This window comes from Myxocyprinus asiaticus, chromosome 26 (assembly GCF_019703515.2).
Source record: "Myxocyprinus asiaticus isolate MX2 ecotype Aquarium Trade chromosome 26, UBuf_Myxa_2, whole genome shotgun sequence".
Classification (NCBI taxonomy): domain Eukaryota; kingdom Metazoa; phylum Chordata; class Actinopteri; order Cypriniformes; family Catostomidae; genus Myxocyprinus; species Myxocyprinus asiaticus.
In genome coordinates, this window is record NC_059369.1 from 15655447 (window position 1) to 15675612 (window position 20166).

The window sequence follows — 20166 nt, forward strand, 5'->3', positions numbered from 1 at the left end:
CCTTTCAGGTCATGTTGATATAGGACTTGTTTACTGTGGATATAGATACTTGTCTACCTGTTTCCTTCATTATCTTCACAAGGTCCTTTGCTGTTGTTCTGGGATTGATTTGCACTTTTCGCACCAAACTACGTTAATCTCTAGGAGACAGAATGCATCTCCTTCCTGAGTGGTATGATGGCTTTGTGGTCCCATGGTGTTTATACTTGCGTACTATTGTTTGTACAGATGAACGTGGTACCTTCAGGCATTTGGAAATTGCTCAAGGATGAACCAGACTTGTGGAGGTCCGCAATTGTTTTTCTGAGGTCTTGGCTGATTTCTTTTGATTTTCCCATGATGTCAAGCAAAGAGGCACTGAGTTTGAAGGTAGGCCTTAAAATACATCCACAGGTACACCACCAATTGAATTAGGTTATCAGAATCTAATTGGCTAATTGCTTAAAGGCTTGACATCATTTTCTGATGTCACAGACAGATAAACAGACACAGATAGATAGATAGATAGATAGAAAAGACAGAAAGAGTGTTGACGGACAGACAGACAGATAGATAGAAAAGACAGACAGACAGATAGATAGATAGAAAAGACAGAAAGAGTGTTAGACGGACAGACAGACAGATAGACAGATCCTGTAGATAAGACAGAAAGAGTGTTAGACGGACAGACAGACAGATAGATAGAAAAGACAGAAAGAGTGTTAGACAGACAGACAGATCCTGTAGATAAGACAGAAAGAGTGTTAGATGGACGGATGGATGGACAGACAGATAGATAGATAGATAGATACTGTATAAAAGACAGAAAGAGTGTTGACAGACAGAGAGACAGATCCTGTAGATAAGACAGAAAGAGTGTTAGACGAACGGACAGACAGACAGACAAATAGACAGATAGATAGAAAAGACAGAAAGAGTGTTAGATAGATAGAAAGAGTGACTGACGGATGGAAAGACAGACAGATAGATAGACAGATCCTGTAGATAAGACAGAAAGAGTGTTAGACAGATAGACAGAGCCTGTAGAGACAGAAAGAGTGTTAGACGGATGGACAGACAGACACAGACAGATAGATAGATAGATTGATAGAAAAGTCAGAAAGAGTGTTATACAGACAGACAGGCAGATCGACAGATACTGTAGAAAAGACAGAAAGAGTGTTAGACGGATGGACGGACAGACAGACAGACAGATAGATAGAAAAGACAGAAAAAGTGTTAGACAGACAGATAGACAGATCCTGTAGAGACAGAAAGAGTGTTAGACGGACAGATAGATAGATAGATACTGTAAAAAAGACAGGAAGAGTGTTAGACGGATGGGCGGACAGACAGACAGACAGACAGATAGATAGATCGATCCTGTAGATAAGACAGAAAGAGTGTTAGACGGACGGATGGACGGACGGACAGACAGACAGACAGATAGATAGAAAAGACAGAAAAAGTGTTAGACAGACAGACAGACAGACAGATAGACAGATACTGTAGATAAGACAGAAAGAGTGTTAGACAGACAGATAGATAGATAGATACTGTAAAAAAGACAGAAAGAGTGTTAGACGGATGGACGGACAGACAGACAGACAGATAGATAGAAAAGACAGAAAAAGTGTTAGACAGACAGACAGATAGATAGATAGATCCTGTAGATAAGACAGAAAGAGTGTTAGACGGACGGATGGACGGACGGACAGACAGATAGATAGTTAGTTAGATAGATAGATAGATACTGTAGAAAAGACAGAAAGAGTGTTAGATGGACGGAAGGACAGACAGATAGGTAGAAAAGACAGAGTGTTAGACAGATAGATAGATAGATACTGTATAAAAGACAGAATGAGTGTTAGGCGGATGAACAGACAGGCAGACAGACAAACAGAGATAGATAGATAGCTAGCTAGATAGATAGGTACTGTAGAAAAAACAGAAAGAGTGACTGATAGATAGATAGAAAAGACAGAAAGAGTGTTAGACAGACAGACAGATAGATAGATAGATAGATAGATAGATAGATAGATACTGTATAAAAGACAGAATGAGTGTTAGGCAGATGAACAGACAGGCAGACCTACAAACAGAGATAGCTAGATAGATAGGTACTGTAGAAAAGACAGAAAAATTGACTGATAGATAGAAAAGACAGAAAGAGTGTCAGACAGACAGATAGATAGATAGATAGAGACTGTATAAAAGACAGAATGAGCATTAGGCGGATGAACAGACAGGCAGACAGACAAACAGATAGATGGATAGGTACTGTAGAAAAGACAGAAAGAGTGACAGATAGATATATAGATAGATAGAAAAGACAGAAAGAGTGTTAGATGGACGGACGGACAGACAGACAGATAGGTAGAAAAGACAGAGTGACAGATAGATAGATAGATAGATAGATAGAAAAGACAGAAAGTGTGTTAGATGGATGGACGGACAGACAGACAGATAGGTAGAAAAGACAGAAAGAGTGTCAGACAGATAGATAGATAGATAGATACTGTATAAAAGACAGAATGAGTGTTAGACGGATGGACGGACAGACAGGCAGACAAACACAGACAAACAGAGATAAATAGCTAGCTAGATAGATAGATACTGTAGAAAAGACAGAAAGTGTGTCAGACAGACAGATAGATAGATAGATAGATAGATAGATACTGTATAAAAGACAGAATGAGTGTTAGATGGATGAACAGACAGGCAGGCAGACAGACACAGACAAACAGAGATAAATAGCTAGCTAGCTAGATAGATACAGGTGCATCTCAATAAATTAGAATGTCGTGGAAAAGTTCATTTATTTCAGTAATTCAACTCAAATTGTGAAACTCGTGTATTAAATAAATTCAATGCACACAGACTGAAGTAGTTTAAGTCTTTGGTTCTTTTAATTGTGATGATTTTGGCTCACATTTAACAAAAACCCACCAATTCACTATCTCAAAAAATTAGAATATGGTGACATGCCAATCAGCTAATCAACTCAAAACACCTGCAAAGGTTTCCTGAGCCTTCAAAATGGTCTCTCAGTTTGGTTCACTAGGCTACACAATCATGGGGAAGACTGCTGATCTGACAGTTGTCCAGAAGACAATCATTGACACCCTTCACAAGAAGGGTAAGCCAGAGTGCTGTATCCAAGCATGTTAACAGAAAGTTGAGTGGAAGGAAAAAGTGTGGAAGAACAAGATGCACAACCAACCGAGAGAACCGCAGCCTTATGAGGATTGTCAAGCAAAATCGATTCAAGAATTTGGGTGAACTTCACAAGGAATGGACTGAGGCTGGGGTCAAGGCATCAAGAGCCACCACACACAGACGTGTCAAGGAATTTGGCTACAGTTGTCGTATTCCTCTTGTTAAGCCACTCCTGAACCACAGACAACGTCAGAGGCGTCTTACCTGGGCTAAGGAGAAGAAGAACTGGACTGTTGCCCAGTGGTCCAAAGTCCTCTTTTCAGATGAGAGCAAGTTTTGTATTTCATTTGGAAACCAAGGTCCTAGAGTCTGGAGGAAGGGTGGAGAAGCTCATAGCCCAAGTTGCTTGAAGTCCAGTGTTAAGTTTCCACAGTCTGTGATGATTTGGGGTGCAATGTCATCTGCTGGTGTTGGTCCATTGTGTTTTTTGAAAACCAAAGTCACTGCACCCGTTTACCAAGAAATTTTGGAGCACTTCATGCTTCCTTCTGCTGACCAGCTTTTTAAAGATGCTGATTTCATTTTCCAGCAGGATTTGGCACCTGCCCACACTGCCAAAAGCACCAAAAGTTGGTTAAATGACCATGGTGTTGGTGTGCTTGACTGGCCAGCAAACTCACCAGACCTGAACCCCATAGAGAATCTATGGGGTATTGTCAAGAGGAAAATGAGAAACAAGAGACCAAAAAATGCAGATGAGCTGAAGGCCACTGTCAAAGAAACCTGGGCTTCCATACCACATCAGCAGTGCCACAAACTGATCACCTCCATGCCACGCCAAATTGAGGCAGTAATTAAAGCAAAAGGAGCCCCTACCAAGTATTGAGTACATATACAGTAAATGAACATACTTTCCAGAAGGCCAACATTTCACTAAAAATGTTTTTTTTATTGGTCTTATGATGTATTCTAATTTTTTGAGATAGTGAATTGGTGGGTTTTTGTTAAATGTGAGCCAACGTCATCACAATTAAAAGAACCAAAGACTTAAACTACTTCAGTCTGTGTGCATTGAATTTATTTAATACACGAGTTTCACAATTTGAGTTGAATTACTGAAATAAATGAACTTTTCCACGACATTCTAATTTATTGCGATGCACCTGTACTGTAGAAAAGACAGAAAGAGTGACTGACTGACAGACAGACAGACAGATAGACAGAAAGAGTGTCAGACAGACAGATAGATAGATAGATAGATACTGTATAAAAGACAGAATGAGTGTTAGGCGGATGAACAGACAGGCAGACAGACAAACAGAGACAGATAGATAGATAGATAGGTACTGTAGAAAAGACAGAAAGAGTGACAGATAGATATATAGATAGATAGATAGAAAAGACAGAAAGAGTGTTAGATGGATGGACGGACAGACAGACAGATAGGTAGAAAAGACAGAAAGAGTGTCAGACAGACAGACAGACAGATAGATAGATAGATAATGTATAAAAGACAGAATGAGTGTTAGATGGATGAACAGACAGACAGGTAGACAGACACAGACAAACAGATAAATAGCTAGCTAGATAGATAGATACTGTAGAAAAGACAGAAAGAGTGACTGATAGATAGTTAGATAGATAGAAAAAAACAGAAAGAGTGTTAGATGGATGGACGGACAGATAGGTAGAAAAGACAGAAAGAGTGTTAGACAGACAGATAGATAAATAGATAGATACTGTATAAAAGACAGAATGAGTGTTAGACGGATGAACAGACAGGCAGACAGACACAGACAAACAGAGATAAATAGCTAGCTAGATAGATAGATACTGTAGAAAAGACAGAAAGAGTGACTGACAGATAGATAGATAGATAGATAGCATGCAACAATAAACAATCACAATCTACACAGGACAGTACAACACTGACATAAATTCTCCACAATTATGGATTAATAGCTCATCCCCTTTACACATTTTAAATTACACACTAGTTGTAAACAGCTGTCATAAGCTGAGCTGCCATAAACTCTTGTAAACAGAAACAATTGTGAATTACTGAATAGAGGCTTTAGTCCCCAAGGAACATCAGTGTCACATATGAATATATTACAGGATACTGGATTATAATACAGCTGATAATAAAAGTTGCATTTTATTGATTCCTAAAAAACCTTATAAGCTTTTCCTGGAAATTCTTGTGAAATTAAATTCAACTAAACCACAGCCAAATATAAAACATGTATAAAACATCAGTCTTTTAACAAGAGTTCAGGGGTCATGTTATGGCTTTATACACAAATGAGCTCACTCAAATCATTTAGATTGCCCATCATATATGAAAGTCTTAATACAGTCAGAAATGAAACCCGTGGATAAATGAGTTCTCGGTATGACCTAGTAAGTAATGAGCTGTTAGTGAAGAGCGAAACCTACATTTTGTAATAAAATAATTTATATTACACCAAACTAGATATTTTGTTGGCTGTCCACACCGCTGTAATTGAACACAAAGGAGTCTGATTGCCATTGCCAGGGGTGATGCTGATTGAATTCTAGGCGCCTCGCCACAATCCCCCTTTTGTCTCGTAAGTTTACACACCCCCTTTAGAATTTATACAAATATAAGTACTGCCCTTCAGAAACTACAGTACATAACAGATATTTACATATATCCCACAAGACAAAATAAAACAATTTACACAAATCATGCTGTTCAAAATGTTTACACCCTCTTGGTTCTTAATGTAATGTGTTGCCTTATAAGCATCAATGAATGTTTGCACCTTTTGTAATAGTTGTGTTTGAGTACCTCAATTGTCCTAAATGCCAAAAGCTGGATGTCAACATCATATAGCCACTGTTGGAAGAACTCGGATGTTCAGAAGATAATAGGAAACTAAAGAAAATGCAGGACCTGGAGGATTATTGTTAAAAGCAGTGGGCTGCTTCACTGCTCAGGACAAAGCAGGGACTATCACAAAACATACAGTACAAACAGTCATTGATCAGAGGAAGCAACACACCATATTAAGAACCAATGGGATGTAAACTTTTGCACAGGATAATTTGTGTAAATTCAGTTATTATATATGGAATATATATGTAAATATCTGTTTGTCAAATAGCTTCATCAGGGCAGTACTAAATAAAAAAAACAAAATGCAGTTTTTATGATCCCTGAACATCGGATCCAAACTTGTGCACTCAACTATAGAAACGCTTTGTGACATCACAGTGGTCAGCTGACATCTTTGTTTGGACCAAGAATAATTGTTTGATTTCATTGATCTGATATTGATCTGATTTGTATTACTCTTAGTACAAAAACATTATACAACATAATAGATAACAAATCAGAAAAATTAAAAGATTAAACAAGTCGACAAATATTTAAATTCTTGATGGATAAAGGATTTGTTATAGCATGAACTTACATTTAAGTCGTCATGAAATCAAAATTGACCCTATTTATTTTCTTAATGCATGTTACTGGTCTTATTTTGAACGATTCATCCGTGCATTTATTTCTTTTATAAAAATTTTAATCAAAATGTCATAACTTGCTCTTCTGCTGAGATGACTGACTCTTCTCTGCTGACATTTGCAAGGCCAAAAGTCCATTTTTTTTTTTTAGTCAGTTTTAAACTGCCCCTTCAAGAGCCATTCATGTACACAAACCTGGTGCAGAGATGGTGAAGAGGTGTTTCCTTCCCAAAACCCTGTTCAATTCCCTGAACCTTCTTGGTTACTGGCCCGCTGGCTTGAAATTTTACAGTTCGTAGAAGGAGGAATACCAGCGAATTTGCTATTGTGTTTGAAGTATTTCACGCCTGAATGCTTCCATCGCATGCATCAGTCGGATGCAGAGAAAGTGGCTTTATATATTTAAAGTTTATTCATTGTGGCAGCGGAGGCATGGTCGAGCGTCCATCCGGAGAGAGAGAATGCGGTAAGGGCACTTTTAGGGACACCTGAGCTAGATTATGTCTAACACCTGTCTCTAATTCCAGTGAGCATAGGGAAAGCGGCATTTAAACGGCCACGCCACCAGCAGAGAGACAGAGAGGGTCTGGCACAAGGGAGCCTACAGTGCTCATGGAAGCTGATGTGTTGATGTTTGTGAAGCTAATGTGTTATCAGTCGTGAAGCTAATGAGTTTGAGTGCCTACGTGCCTCTGAGACTGTTGAGTTTGTGAAGCTGTAAAGCATTGAACTGGCCGATTAAAAGCCTTACCTGAGTCTGGAAAAACCTGCTTCCCTGTGTCCTCCTTCCCTTCTGTTTGTGGAGTCCTTCACACTGGTGCTGAAACCCGGGTTTGAAGTTGGAGGAAGTACACCCCATTTCCCTTTGGAGCAGTCACGAGACGAAACCCTCAAGCACGCCTTCAACCAAGTGAGAGTGATCGATGGTCAACAGCTCCGGCTGGGTGTCGCACTTTCATATCCCTATTTCACAGTTATAAACCAGCGGTTGTATAGAGTGACGCAGGACGCTCAAACAAAGGAAGATACAACCCATGTGTTCCAGGCGGGTTTTAGGGGAAAGGAAAACACTGAACCGACTAATAGCCCATATTTATTGGCCGGGCATTGGCGGCGATGTTCACAGGTGGTGTGCGGCATGCCGCGAATGTCAGCTGGTGAATCCACCGGCCACACCAAAAGCGCCATTGCGCCCCCTTCCACTGATCGAGGTCCCCTTCGAGCGAATTGGCATGGACCTTGTCGGGCCATTACAGCAGTCAGCATTTGGACATCGCTTTGTGTTAGTCCTAGTGGACTATGCAACACGATATCCGGAAGCAGTGCCTCTCTGCAGTATTTTGGCACGTAGTGTTGCAGAGGCACTCTTCAAAATAATCTCCCGGGTGGGGATTCCGAAAAAAATCCTCACCGATCAGGGCACAACCTTTATGTCATGGACACTATGCGGGCTTTACGAATTATTGGGCATTAAGTAAAGTCGCACCAGCGTTTACCATCCACAAACAGATGGCCTGGTGGAGCAATTTAATAAAACCCTTCAGAACATGATTCGTAAGTTCGTGCACAAGGATGCTAGAAATTGGGACAAATGGCTCGATTCCCTGTTATTCGCAGTACGAGAGGTCCCGCAAGCCTCCACTGTGTCTTCCCCATTCGAGCTGCTGTATGGGCGGCACCCACACGGCGTGCTTGATGTCATACGTGAAGCTTGGGAGGAGGGACCTTCAGCCGGTAAGAATGAAATTCAATACTTTCTTGATCTTAGAGCAAAACTCCACACTTTGGGTCAACTAACACAGGAGAATTTGCTCCAAGCTCAAGAACGACAGAGCCGACTGTATAACGGGAACTCGGCTGTGGTAATTTGCACCGGGAGATAAGGTACTCATATTACTCCCCACATCGAGCTCCAAAAGTGGCAAGGACCCTTTGAGGTCACACGATGAGTGGGGGATTATGATTATGAGGTAAAGCGAACCAATAGAGGGGGCGCACTTCAAATATATCACCTCAATCTCCTGCAATTGTGGAGGGAGGCGGTCCCTGTGACGTTGGCTACGGTAGTTCCGGAGAGGGCGGAGCTCGGGCTGGAGGTGAATACAAAACCTAATCATATCACCCCAGTCACTTGCGGAGACCACCTCTCACCGTATCAAGTCGCAGGGGTTGCCAAGTTGCAAGAGGAATTTTCAGACGTGTTTTCCCCTCTACCGGGTCGTACGAACCTCATCCAGCACCACATCGAGACCGAGCCAGGGGTGGTGGTACGTAGCCGTCCCTACCGTTTGCCCGAGCACAAAAAGAAAATAGTTCGGGAAGAATTTGATGCAATGCTCGATATGGGGGTAATATAGGAATCCCACAGCGATTGGTCCAGCCCGGTTCTAGTTCCTAAGAGCGATGGGTCTGTACGGTTCTGTGTGGATTATAGAAAAGTCAACACATGTCTAAATTTGACACATACCCAATGCCTTGCATTGATGAGTTGCTCGATCGGTTAGGCACTGCTCGATTTTATTCGACATTGCTTGATTTTATTCAACATTGGATTTGACAAAGGGTTATTGGCAGATCCCCTTGACATCAATTTCCCATGAAAAAACAGCCTTCTCCACACCGTTTGGATTACACCAATTCGTGACGCTACCGTTCGGTTTGTTTGGTGCTCCAGCCACGTTTCTGTGCCTCCTGGACTGAATCCTCAGACCGCATTCTAGACCGCTGCCTATTTAAATGACATCATCATTTATAGTAATGATTGGCAGTGGCATATGCAGCATCTGAGGGCAGTTCTGAGGTCGCTGCGACGGGCGGGGCTCACAGCGAACCCCAAGAAGTGCACGGTTGAGCAGGTGGAGGTACGGTATCTGGGGTTCCATTTAGGCCACAGCCAGGTGCGTCCCCAAATTGACAAGACTGCTGCGATTGCGACCTGCCTGAGACCCAAGACCAAAAAGGGTGTGAGACAGTTCCTGGGGCTGGCTGGCTATTACAGGAGGTTTGTGCCTAATTATTCGGATGTCACTAAAAAGGGGACTCCAGACCTGGTCCAGTGGACGGAGCAGTGCCAACAGGCATTTACGCAGATTAAAGCCGCACTTTGTGGGGGGCCGCTTTTACATGCACCTAATTTCTCTCTCCCTTTCGTATTGCAGACGGACACTTCAGACAGAGGGCTGGGGGCTGTACTCTCGCAGGTGGTGGAGGGGGAGGAGCGCCCGGTGTTGTACATCAGCCGCAAGCTCTCCTTGAGGGAAACAAAGTACAGCACCATGGAAAAGGCATGTCTGGCCATCAAGTGGGCTGTCTCACTCTCTGTTACTACCTGCTAGGGCGGGCCTTCACTCTCTGCTCGGATCACGGCCCACTCCAATGGCTCCACCACATGAAGGATTCCAACGCGCGGATCACCTGGTGGTATCTGGCTCTTCAGCCCTTTAAATTCAAGGTAGTCCACAGACCGGGGTCGCCGACTTCCTTTCCAGAAATGGGGGGGGTAGACAGGCCGGATGGCTCCCCGGCCTGAGTCGGGCGGTGGGGATATGTGGCAGCGGGGGTGTGGTCGAGCGTCCGTCCGGAGAGAAAGCAGTAAGGGCACTTACACCTGAGCTAGATTATGTCTAACACCTGTCTCTAATTCCAGTGAGCAGGCAGAGAGGGTCTGGCACAAGGGAGCCTACAGTGCTCGAGGAAGCTTATGTGTTTATGTTTGTGAAGCTAATGTGTTTACGTTCATGAAGCTAATGAGTTTGAGTGCCTATGTGCCTCTGAGACTGTTGAGTTTGTGAAGCTGTAAAGCATTGAAGTGGCCGATTAAAAGCCTTTTCGGAGGTATCTTGGGATGCACAGCACAAGTAAGTGTTCATTATACTTTATATTTAGAATATTATAATTCAAAAAGTTGGAATAGTGTGATCTTTTACTCACTTGTTTCTCATTCATCTGCATTGGACTTACACAACAGCTCCAGCCATGTCATAAGCAAAGACCACGATGAGCTGTGGGTTTATGGGCTGCTTATGTATTAATATCCTTCAGGAATAGGGACTAATGACTCCCTACTTGGGTTGCACATATTTATAAAATGATATTTCATAGAATACATTTAAAAAATGTATTATTTTCTTATGTACATATGTTTGTGTTTATGTGACAGCTGAACAAGGAGGAAATATAGACATTATTTTAAATTCAGTGAATGGAAAAACATATGTGTTTTAGAAAGTAACTTAAAAGTAAAGTAATTACTAATGTGATTACTTTTGATGAAGTAATGTTTAGTGTAATCTGATTACTATTTAGAGAATTAGTCATTTGTAACAAATTACTTTTTTTAGTAACTTATACAACACTGCAAACAACCACTCATAACACATTAGCAACCGCAGAGCTACACTCTGGCAACCACCAAGGAATGCAATACCCTAGAACCACCCAATACACCCTAGCAACTGCATAGTGACACACAGGACATTGCATAGCAACGACCTGGCAACCACCCATAACACCTTAAGACTGTCTTCACGCTGAAATGCATCAATTATGCTAGAGCATCTAATGATGCTTTAAGCACACAGGCTAATTGAGTTACAAGCTGAGCAACAAGAGCAGATGATGGCACACAGACCTGCTGAAGCAGCCGATGCAGCAGTTTACCAGCAGTATGCACTGTAACATCTGCAGGGAAAGCCACAGTATTCCCGTCACATTTTAGGGGGAGTGGTCAAAGAACTGCCAAATAAACAAGAGCAGGTGAGATCAGAGCACAAGACGTGCAGCGAGGAGAATCAAGAAAGAGCCTAACAAGTGGCTGCCAAGCTGAGGGGCAAAGAGAGGGAGACAGAGAGAGGGGAAAGACAGAGAGGTAGACAGTGTGTCAGAGCAGCTGAATGCTCAGGCAGTGTAGGCGACAGCAGACAGGATGACTGTGCAAGCATTCTAGTCGCAGGCTGACTGTGAGCGTGTCTGCTCGTTGCTGCATCTCTCCCCCCGCTCTGCCTGTGTTCTTCAGGAGCAGTGAAGCAGAGTGTGTGGAACTCATGCTGGCTATGCACAGGGTTCAGCGAAGCTCTACTGCAGCGATGGGGGAGCTGACAGCCATTGCAGGAATCAAAGACTGACCAGCTGCAACAGGTCTGACAGAAGGTGGGATGCATGTTTGTCTCGCTGCTGCATCTGTCGCTCTGCAGCCACCTGCTGCTCATCCACACCCACCGCTCTTCTCTTTCTCTAAAACTGTTCCTGTTGTGTGAAACATGCATGCATTTCTCATTGCTATCACATCATTCTGGCCATGTGACAGCAAGCTGTTCTCACTTGTTGAAAATAAGTTTTCAGTTGGGTTGCAGCTGGAATGCAACAGGTCCTACTGTTGTTAATCTGTGTGTGCTGACTCAAGTGTCCACTCCAATTAAAAATGTCACCCTGTAATCTCTGAGCAATCTGCCATGAGATTCCAAAACTACAAATGTTTGCTGCTCCACAGTCTGCATGTTTTCTGAGGGAATGCATTTTTCTACATTGCTGATGTTGTTGACGTCTGTTGTCTCACCGCCATGCTGTAGGGCACAAATTGGCAGTCAGGATGGATCATTTTCTCTAAATGGATGATCAACAATTTGCAAATGCTTTTCTTATTTGCGCATGCATCCATAATGAACTTCACATGATTGAACTTCACTATTGCTTAAAAATGAGTTATTATTTGATGTCTGATCACAAAATAATTCTTAGGGTCTGTTCTCTCCACAGGCAACCATCTATTTGGCTGATCCCCAATTTGTCGACATATGCAGTATTATGGGGCTCGTCTGGGAACATGTGTAGTGTTCACTATAACCACAGCCTTACGGCCATGAGCGGCAGTGACATCATGGCCTATTCTCTGAGCCTAGAACAGAAAACAGCATTTGCATTTGTGGGGATGTTGCTGGTGTTTCTCGGGTTATTGATCGTCAGGTGTTTCAGGATCTTGTTGGACCCTTACAGCAGCATGCCCTCATCCAGCTGGGGTGATGGGCTGGAGGGGCTTGAGAAAGGGACGTTTGAATACGCCCTGACCTGAGACCACGCTCCTTCCTGGAGATCATGCCCCAGTGGAAGCAACACCCTACAGAGTCCACACCCCCAGTCCATGGCTTCACTCTAGAATCCTCAAAACCATATAAACCTTCCATAAGGACCTCTTTGCACCATTAGAGGTCGCACACACAGGATGCATTCTTGTGTTTAAAAATGGAATGGAACAGAATAAAGGGGCCTCATGTTAAAAAAGCTCGACAAAGCTTGACACGTCTTAAAAACATGATGTCATAGCATGCAAAAACAGAAAGCTGCAAAGCAATGGCCAAAGATGTCTGTCTGATGTATGTGTACATGGACCAACATTTACAAAATTGCACAGACAAAGTGCAAGAAAGCATCCTGTGTGAACGGCCCCTAGGGGTGTGAGAATTCATCAAAACAACACACTGTAAACATGGCCTGCTCTTATGGCATCATACATTGCTATGGTGCACGATTGCCTGTTTGGAGTATGACGTCATGCAATTTAGCCAATGGGCATCTCAGGGAAGAAGAGAACAATTTGAACTAACAGAAAACAGGATGCCACCCTTGTGTGGAAATGACATCAGGATGTAAACAGGGTAATTTCACCCGTTCATTTGTGCAGTCTGTCTGTGTTTAGATTTTCTAGCTTTACAGGTTCAGTGCAGCTTAAGGCCTGAAACATACTCTATGCCAGTACAAGTATTAGACTGCAATTCATAACACAACGCAAGTATGCTTTGCATTCTTAATGTTGTCACCAGGTGCGTAATAGCGGGCACTAGCGTAAAGGGTCCTCTTCTGCTGTCACTTTTCTCTTTCAGGTCATCTACTGTCATGGTGGAGCAAAAGTTTGAAGAGAATCTTGTTGAGCAATTTATAGCTAGCTATCTGAATAATAATGGAACAGACATTTGAAAGTAATCTATCGCCCCCTGGAGTATGGAGGTTTCTTATCGCCAGAGCGATACACAGATGCACGTTAAAGGAATGTTCAGGGTTTAATACAAGTTAATCTCAGTTGACAGAATTTGCAGAATAATGTTGATTTCCACATAAAATATCTTTGACTTGTCCCTTGTTTATTTAAAAAAAAAAAAAAAAAGGCACTTTCAGTGGAAGTGAATGGTAACATTAGACAACTTTTATTTGAACATTTATGGACTGGCTCTATTCACTACCATTGAAAGCACCTTACTGTAACCGCAATATTTGCTTTAAAAAATTCAAACGAGGGCCGAATTGAACAGATTTTCTGTGATAATCAACATTATGCCACAAATGCACTCATTTGAGCTTAACTTGTACTGAACCCGGAACATTCCTTGACATATGTACAACGAGACAGGTCGCTTTCAAAAAGTTGGTCAAGAATTTGTGTCTGCATAGTTGCATAAAATATGTTTCTGGACTATCTCTCCAGTTTACAGTGATTGAGGCACTAAAACTACAATATCGTGGTGGTATGTGTTTCTGAGAAATATGGAGCAGTGACGTCTCAATGCAGTGCAAACATCTCTGTAGACACATGTCTGTTTTTCTGTACATGTGCTGAATTATGTTTCATGCAAATACTTACAATCAGTTTATCTTCACTAACTGCCTATTAGAATATCTGTACACAGATAGAAAAACCATAGAAACTTTACAGGACGATGAAGATTCCTGAATGCCGTGTTTGAAATTGTGAAACATCTTTCCACTTCCATGCAGTTTCTCCTGTTGGTTTGTGTGACTGAGGAAGGGTGTGTCACCATGACAACAGCAGGAAAATGTGAGCTTGATACTAGCGATAAACCAATGAAAGCATAGCTCATCTCTAGTATTCTGGTGCAGTGAATTTGCCTTACTGTAACTCAACTGGATTTCTGTGCCTTCATTTAGCAACACTATCAAATATTCTGCAGTGTTTGTGTGTGTGTGTGTGTGTGTGTGTGTGTGTGTGTGTGTGTGTGTGTGTGTGTGTGTGTGTGTGTGGTGGGTTAATATAAGGATGAAGAAGACCGATGCTGAAAAGTGCAGAATGATCCTCACATTGATGATCCGTGTTCACCTGCTGGAATAAAACAATTCTGGACCTCTTCTGTCCACTGTCCATTTCTCTCCTATGACTTTGTTTCTTCTGTGGAACACGAAAGGAGTTGTTTAGCAGAATGTTCACGCTAGTCTTTTCCGCAGAAAAAAGCAATTTAATATATGAATGTTCATTTGCATTGTGAATATTCAAATATGGTGTGTGAAGATTGCTTTAATTCAAACACTTGAGAATATTTCAGGTTTGTCATTCACTCACTCTGAATGAAAACATCAGGACTGACTTCATGTCACATCATAGGGTGAAACTATCAGAGCAAACAGAGGAACACCAGCTGCTGGACTTAGTTTGGGCTTTACTCATTTTCAGGATGAGAAACATCCATAGCACTCGGCCAGAAAATGACGGGCCGGTAACCATAGTGACTATATCCATTATAATGATGCATTGGTTTTATCTGTAACCTTGGCGATGGCTGTTTACAATCATTTTGATGGCAAACATCCAAACAGCTATTCCTTTGGCTAGACACACACACACAGCAACTGAAAGCAACTGAGAGGCAGAAAAAGCACATTATCACCTTGAAATCACATTCTGAGCGTATATGGTGGCAATGCCCATCGAATGCAGCTCTGCTCAAGGTCAGAGGTCAAATGACCACACCCAAATCACTTCAGACCAATCAGAGGAAAGACAGAGAATAACATCACCTACCGCTCACTCAGTAACCTTTCCTATTAACGGCACTGAAGTGAAACTTCCTCAAGGTCAGCCAAGCTCCAGCAGTTTTCACGGTGATGTGACAACATTATACAACAATTTCACAGTTCACAGAGAGTTACAGGTAATAAGGAAGTATTTTTGTAATGTGTCAGAATTGCTGTGAGCGAGTTCCCATTACAGCTGGCTTTACATTAACTCCGTCATCAGAGGAATAATTCACATGACTGTTCAGTTCTGCCAGCAATCACACCTCCATGTGCCATGAGTGCACAAAGCCACACGTTAATAATTTAAAGGGAAACCGATCGAATCTGATCTACACAAATTACTTTAAAATGTAATTCCATCTTTTTCTTTTCTGTCATCATCTATATGACAAAAAAAAGCCTCCACACAATTTATGTGATTTTATAACGGTACAATAATGGGATGATTCATCTAAATGCACTACAAAATTCTTAATCAGTATTTTTTTCTGTTTTCTAGTAGAAAATATCCTTAAAACAAGATAGACTGACCTGAGAAGCTATATGTGTGAGATAATACACTGGCAGCCAAAAGTTTGGAATAATGTACAGATTTTGCTCTTATGGAAAGAAACTGGTACTTTTATTCACCAAAGTGGCATTCAGCTAATCACAATGTATAGTCAGGACACTAATAACGTGAAAAATTACTATTACAGTTAAAAAAAAATAAAAAATTCAGAACTTCTTAAACTACTTAAAGGAGTTCTCATCAAAAAATCCTCCACGTGCAGCAATGACAGCTTTGTCAATCCTTGGCATTCTAGATGTCAGTTTGTTCAGATACTCAGGTGACATTTCACCCCACACTTCCTGTAGCACTTGCCATAGATGTGGCTGTCTTGTCGGGCACTTCTCACACACCTTATAGTCTAACTGATCCCACAAAAGCTCAATGGGGTTAAGATCCATAACACTCTTTTCCAATTATCTGTTGTCCAATGTCTGTGTTTCTTTGCCCACTCTAACCTTTTCTTTTTGATTTTCTGTTTCAAAAGTGGCTTTTTCTTTGCAATTCTTCCCATAAGGCCTGCACCCCTGAGTCTTCTCTTTACTGTTGTACATGAAACTGGTGTTGAGCAGGTAGAATTCAATGAAGCTGTCAGCTGAGGACATGTGAGGCGTCTGTTTCTCAAACTAGAGACTCTGATGTACTTATCCTCTTGTTTAGTTGTACATCTGGCCTTCCACATCTCTTTCTGTCCTTGTTAGAGCCAGTTGTTCTTTGTCTTTGAAGACTGTAGTGTGCACCTTTGTATGAAACCTTCAGTTTTTTGGCAATTTCAAGCATTGTATAGCCTTCAATCCTCAAAATGATGATTGACTGATGAGTTTCTAGAGAAAGCTGTTTCTTTTTTGCCATTTTTGACCTAATATTGACCTTAAGACATGCCAGTCTATTGCATACTGTGGCAACTCAAAAACAAACACAAAGACAATGTTAAGCTTCATTTAATGAACCAAATAGCTTTCAGCTGTGTTTGATATAATGGCAAGTGATTTTCTAGTACCAAATTAGCTATTTAGCATGATTACTCAAGGATAAGGTGTTGGAGTGATGGCTGCTAGAAATGGGGCCTGTCTAGATTTGATCAAAAATGACTTTTTTCAAATAGTGATGGTGCTGTTTTTTACATCAGTAATGTCCTGACTATACTTTGTGAACAGTTGATTGCCACTTTGGTGAAATAAAGTACCGATCTCCTTCCGAAACAGCAAAATCTGTACATTATTCCAAACTTTTGGCCGCCAGTGCACGTTTTCAGAGAATTTATCTTGAATAAAGTTGTTTTTTTTTTTTTTTTTTTTTTTTTTACCTAATTGGTCATTAGTTTTTCTTTTCTTTATTCTGCATTAACCTAAATAAATTTAGAATTTATGCTTAAAACAAGAAAAAAAATGGGAACGATATAGTTTACAGATATGTTCAAGCTGTGACGTGCACAAATCACAAATCTAAAGATGCCCTTCTGGTCTAGAAGAAGAAGTAGACATTTTAATTATTAAATTAAAATGGTTAAATAAAACAAAGTTAAATGATGTTTCTTTGTAAATTGCAGGCGTATTAAAGACAATTAAGCTTAGGTGCCTTTAACAGCACATGCTACAGCAGATTGGGGCGGATTCTAATCACAAGTGATCCAAAGTGCAGAGCCCTTGAAGTGGGTACTCTGAAGGGAATACCGAATAACTGTATGAATGTGCCCTTCATCTTGTGGAAGGGCCCATTCATTTTCTCACTTTAATTTGGAATGAGCTTTCGAGTGGCGTCCCCTCCCGCAGCAGTGCCCTTTGAAGGAGCAAAAATGTTGTTTTGAATTTGCCCCAGAGCATCGAAGTCGTGTCACAGAGCATCAGCTGTTTTTTTATTCGGTTTGTGTTTCATGAAGTTACAAGCGAAACGCGACAGAAGATATCTGTTTACAGCATATAAACTCTAAAAGCTTTTTTCTCCAGAGCATTACTTGATATTAATTTAATATGTGAGTGAAATAATGTGTTGTTTTCTACTTGCAAACTTTCCAATCGGCACAATGATTTGACCGTATCGTTGACAATTTGTGTAGAGTAAATCATATTTCATAAGTTATGGAAACGGAACACTTCCAATTTGTCAGCAAATTAAAAAGAACATGGTAAGAGTTGCTTATGCATTGTAAAATCTTTAAAAGACAACAATTTTGTGTTATTGAGGAGAGTAGTTATGAATTATTTAGATGATTTCTTTTTCAGCATGGAACGTCAAAAGTATGCCAAAACATGTGTGGTGATGGGGGTGCGGCCAAGTTACGTTTGCAGAGAGCGAGGCTGGGAGAGATGGAATGGTAAGGATTGACACCTGTGGGAAATCACCTCAAACGGCTGCTAGAGGTGATTTCCCACAGGTGTCAATCCTTACCGTTCCGTCTCTCCCGGCCTCGCTCTCTGAAATCCTTGCTTGGCCACGCCCCCATCACCACAACATTTTTATGTATTATTATATAAGTGACTCAAGAGCAAGCATACAGTAATTTCCTCATTTATTTTCTGCCTGCAATGCAGGCAACATGAGTAATAATTAATGTGTAACTAAACATACTTTGAACTCATTTTTGATGCTTCAATAATTTAATAAATACTTTAGAATCCAAAATGACTTTGCTTGCATTGCTTTTGTTTATTTATGAAACATATAGTTCGCATTTTGTCTGTGTACTCACAGAATGATGCAGACACACCAACGCAGAACTATAAATGCAAACCAACACAGGTCAGTTCAAATGTCCAGTCTATGTATTGTGTTGTAAGTTCATCAACAGATTAATACTCGATTGCTATCGGTTTTCCGACATCACATGGCACACACCTGCAGTGTAGACAGCTTTATTAATTATAATGGGAGCAGTCGCATCATTTTCAGTAATAGAAATGTAATACGTCTGTCATAGAATACTTCCATTAACTAAAGGAGCTGTCTGATTCAGGCAAACCCAGTTTGGTTTTTGTTTAAACTAGAAGACTAATCACTTTCAGAAAAATACCATGGTATTACCATTTTTGGACATGTAGGCTACCCATTCAAAACCATGACGAGGTCAGAATGGAAGCAGCAGAGAAAAAAAGATAAAGTGAGGGTGCAGAGATGAGAGAAGTGAAAAGAGTGATGAGACAAGAAAAAGATTAGAGCCATATAACAAAAAAAAAAAAAAAAGACAATGTGTCGTTACCAGGGTAATACCATGGTACTGAATGATTATATTCACATTTCATGATACTGTCATAGTACTCCAAGATACTTCAAAAATACCATGGATTACTATGACACATCAAAAACATGGTATTATCACAGACCATTTATGAAAAAAAAAAGTTTAAAATATGGTGCTTTTTGTTAGGAATATAACAGAATAGGCTGTTATTTGTCAAAAAGGAAATAATGGGAAAAAAAATATGTTTATAATACAAGAAAAATGCTTAAATACTCAAAAAGCAAAGAATAAATTAAGTATATATAAGTGCTACTCTTTAAAAATAAATAAATAAATACATTTTAATCAGTACCCTTTTTTATCCTTTCGCTCCTGTCCCTGCTGATGTCTGTGCACGCCACTGTGTTACACTTTACGATGAGGTTCCATTTGTTACCATAAGTTAACATGAAAAACAATGCAAAATACTTTTACAGCACTTATTAATCTTGGTTAGTTAATTTAAACATATAATAATACATTTTTAAAATCAAAAGTTGTATATGTTAACTTTAGTTAATACACAATGAACTAACATGAACTAACAATGTAATAATTTTATTTTTATTAACTAACATTAAAAAAGATTAATAATTGAAGTAAAAATATATTGTTCATTGTTTCTTCATGACACCTAATGTGTTAACTAATGTGAACGAATCGAACCTTACTGTAAAGTGTTACCATTTTTTCGAACCTCATTGACTTTTTCTTATATTAAGCATTAATCTCACTAAATTTAGTGAGGTTAATGCTTTAAAAAAAAATAAAATAAAAAAAAGTACTATTTACCAGTTAGAAAAGAAAAATAAACTTAAAACAAGATATACATTATTCTCTGAAAGCAGGTCTTATTACCTTATATTGTTTCTCAAGTGAATGTATCTTGTTTGAGGATGTTGAGGTATTTTTTTACTAAAAAACAAGACAAAAATACTGATTAAGAAAAGTATGTTCAGTCCATCATGAAATA

The 20166-nt window shown here is 40.4% G+C and overlaps 1 protein-coding gene across 3 annotated transcripts; it reads left to right on the plus strand.

Annotated features, from left to right (window-relative positions):
- The first annotated feature begins 286 nt into the window (after window positions 1-286).
- Window positions 287-14758, plus strand: ctxn2 (cortexin 2). Of its 3 annotated transcripts, none has more exons than XM_051657069.1 (2): window positions 287-369; window positions 12382-14758. In XM_051657069.1, the coding sequence occupies exon 2, from the start codon at window positions 12449-12451 to the stop codon at window positions 12692-12694; it is 246 nt and encodes an 81-aa protein (XP_051513029.1). In that variant the 5' UTR covers window positions 287-369; window positions 12382-12448; the 3' UTR covers window positions 12695-14758. The 3 variants fall into 3 exon arrangements, with proteins under 3 accessions (XP_051513029.1, XP_051513030.1, XP_051513028.1); XM_051657070.1 differs by lacking the exon at window positions 287-369 and adding an exon at window positions 10166-10484; XM_051657068.1 differs by lacking the exon at window positions 287-369 and adding an exon at window positions 11642-11775.
- Window positions 14759-20166: the final 5408 nt, after the last annotated feature.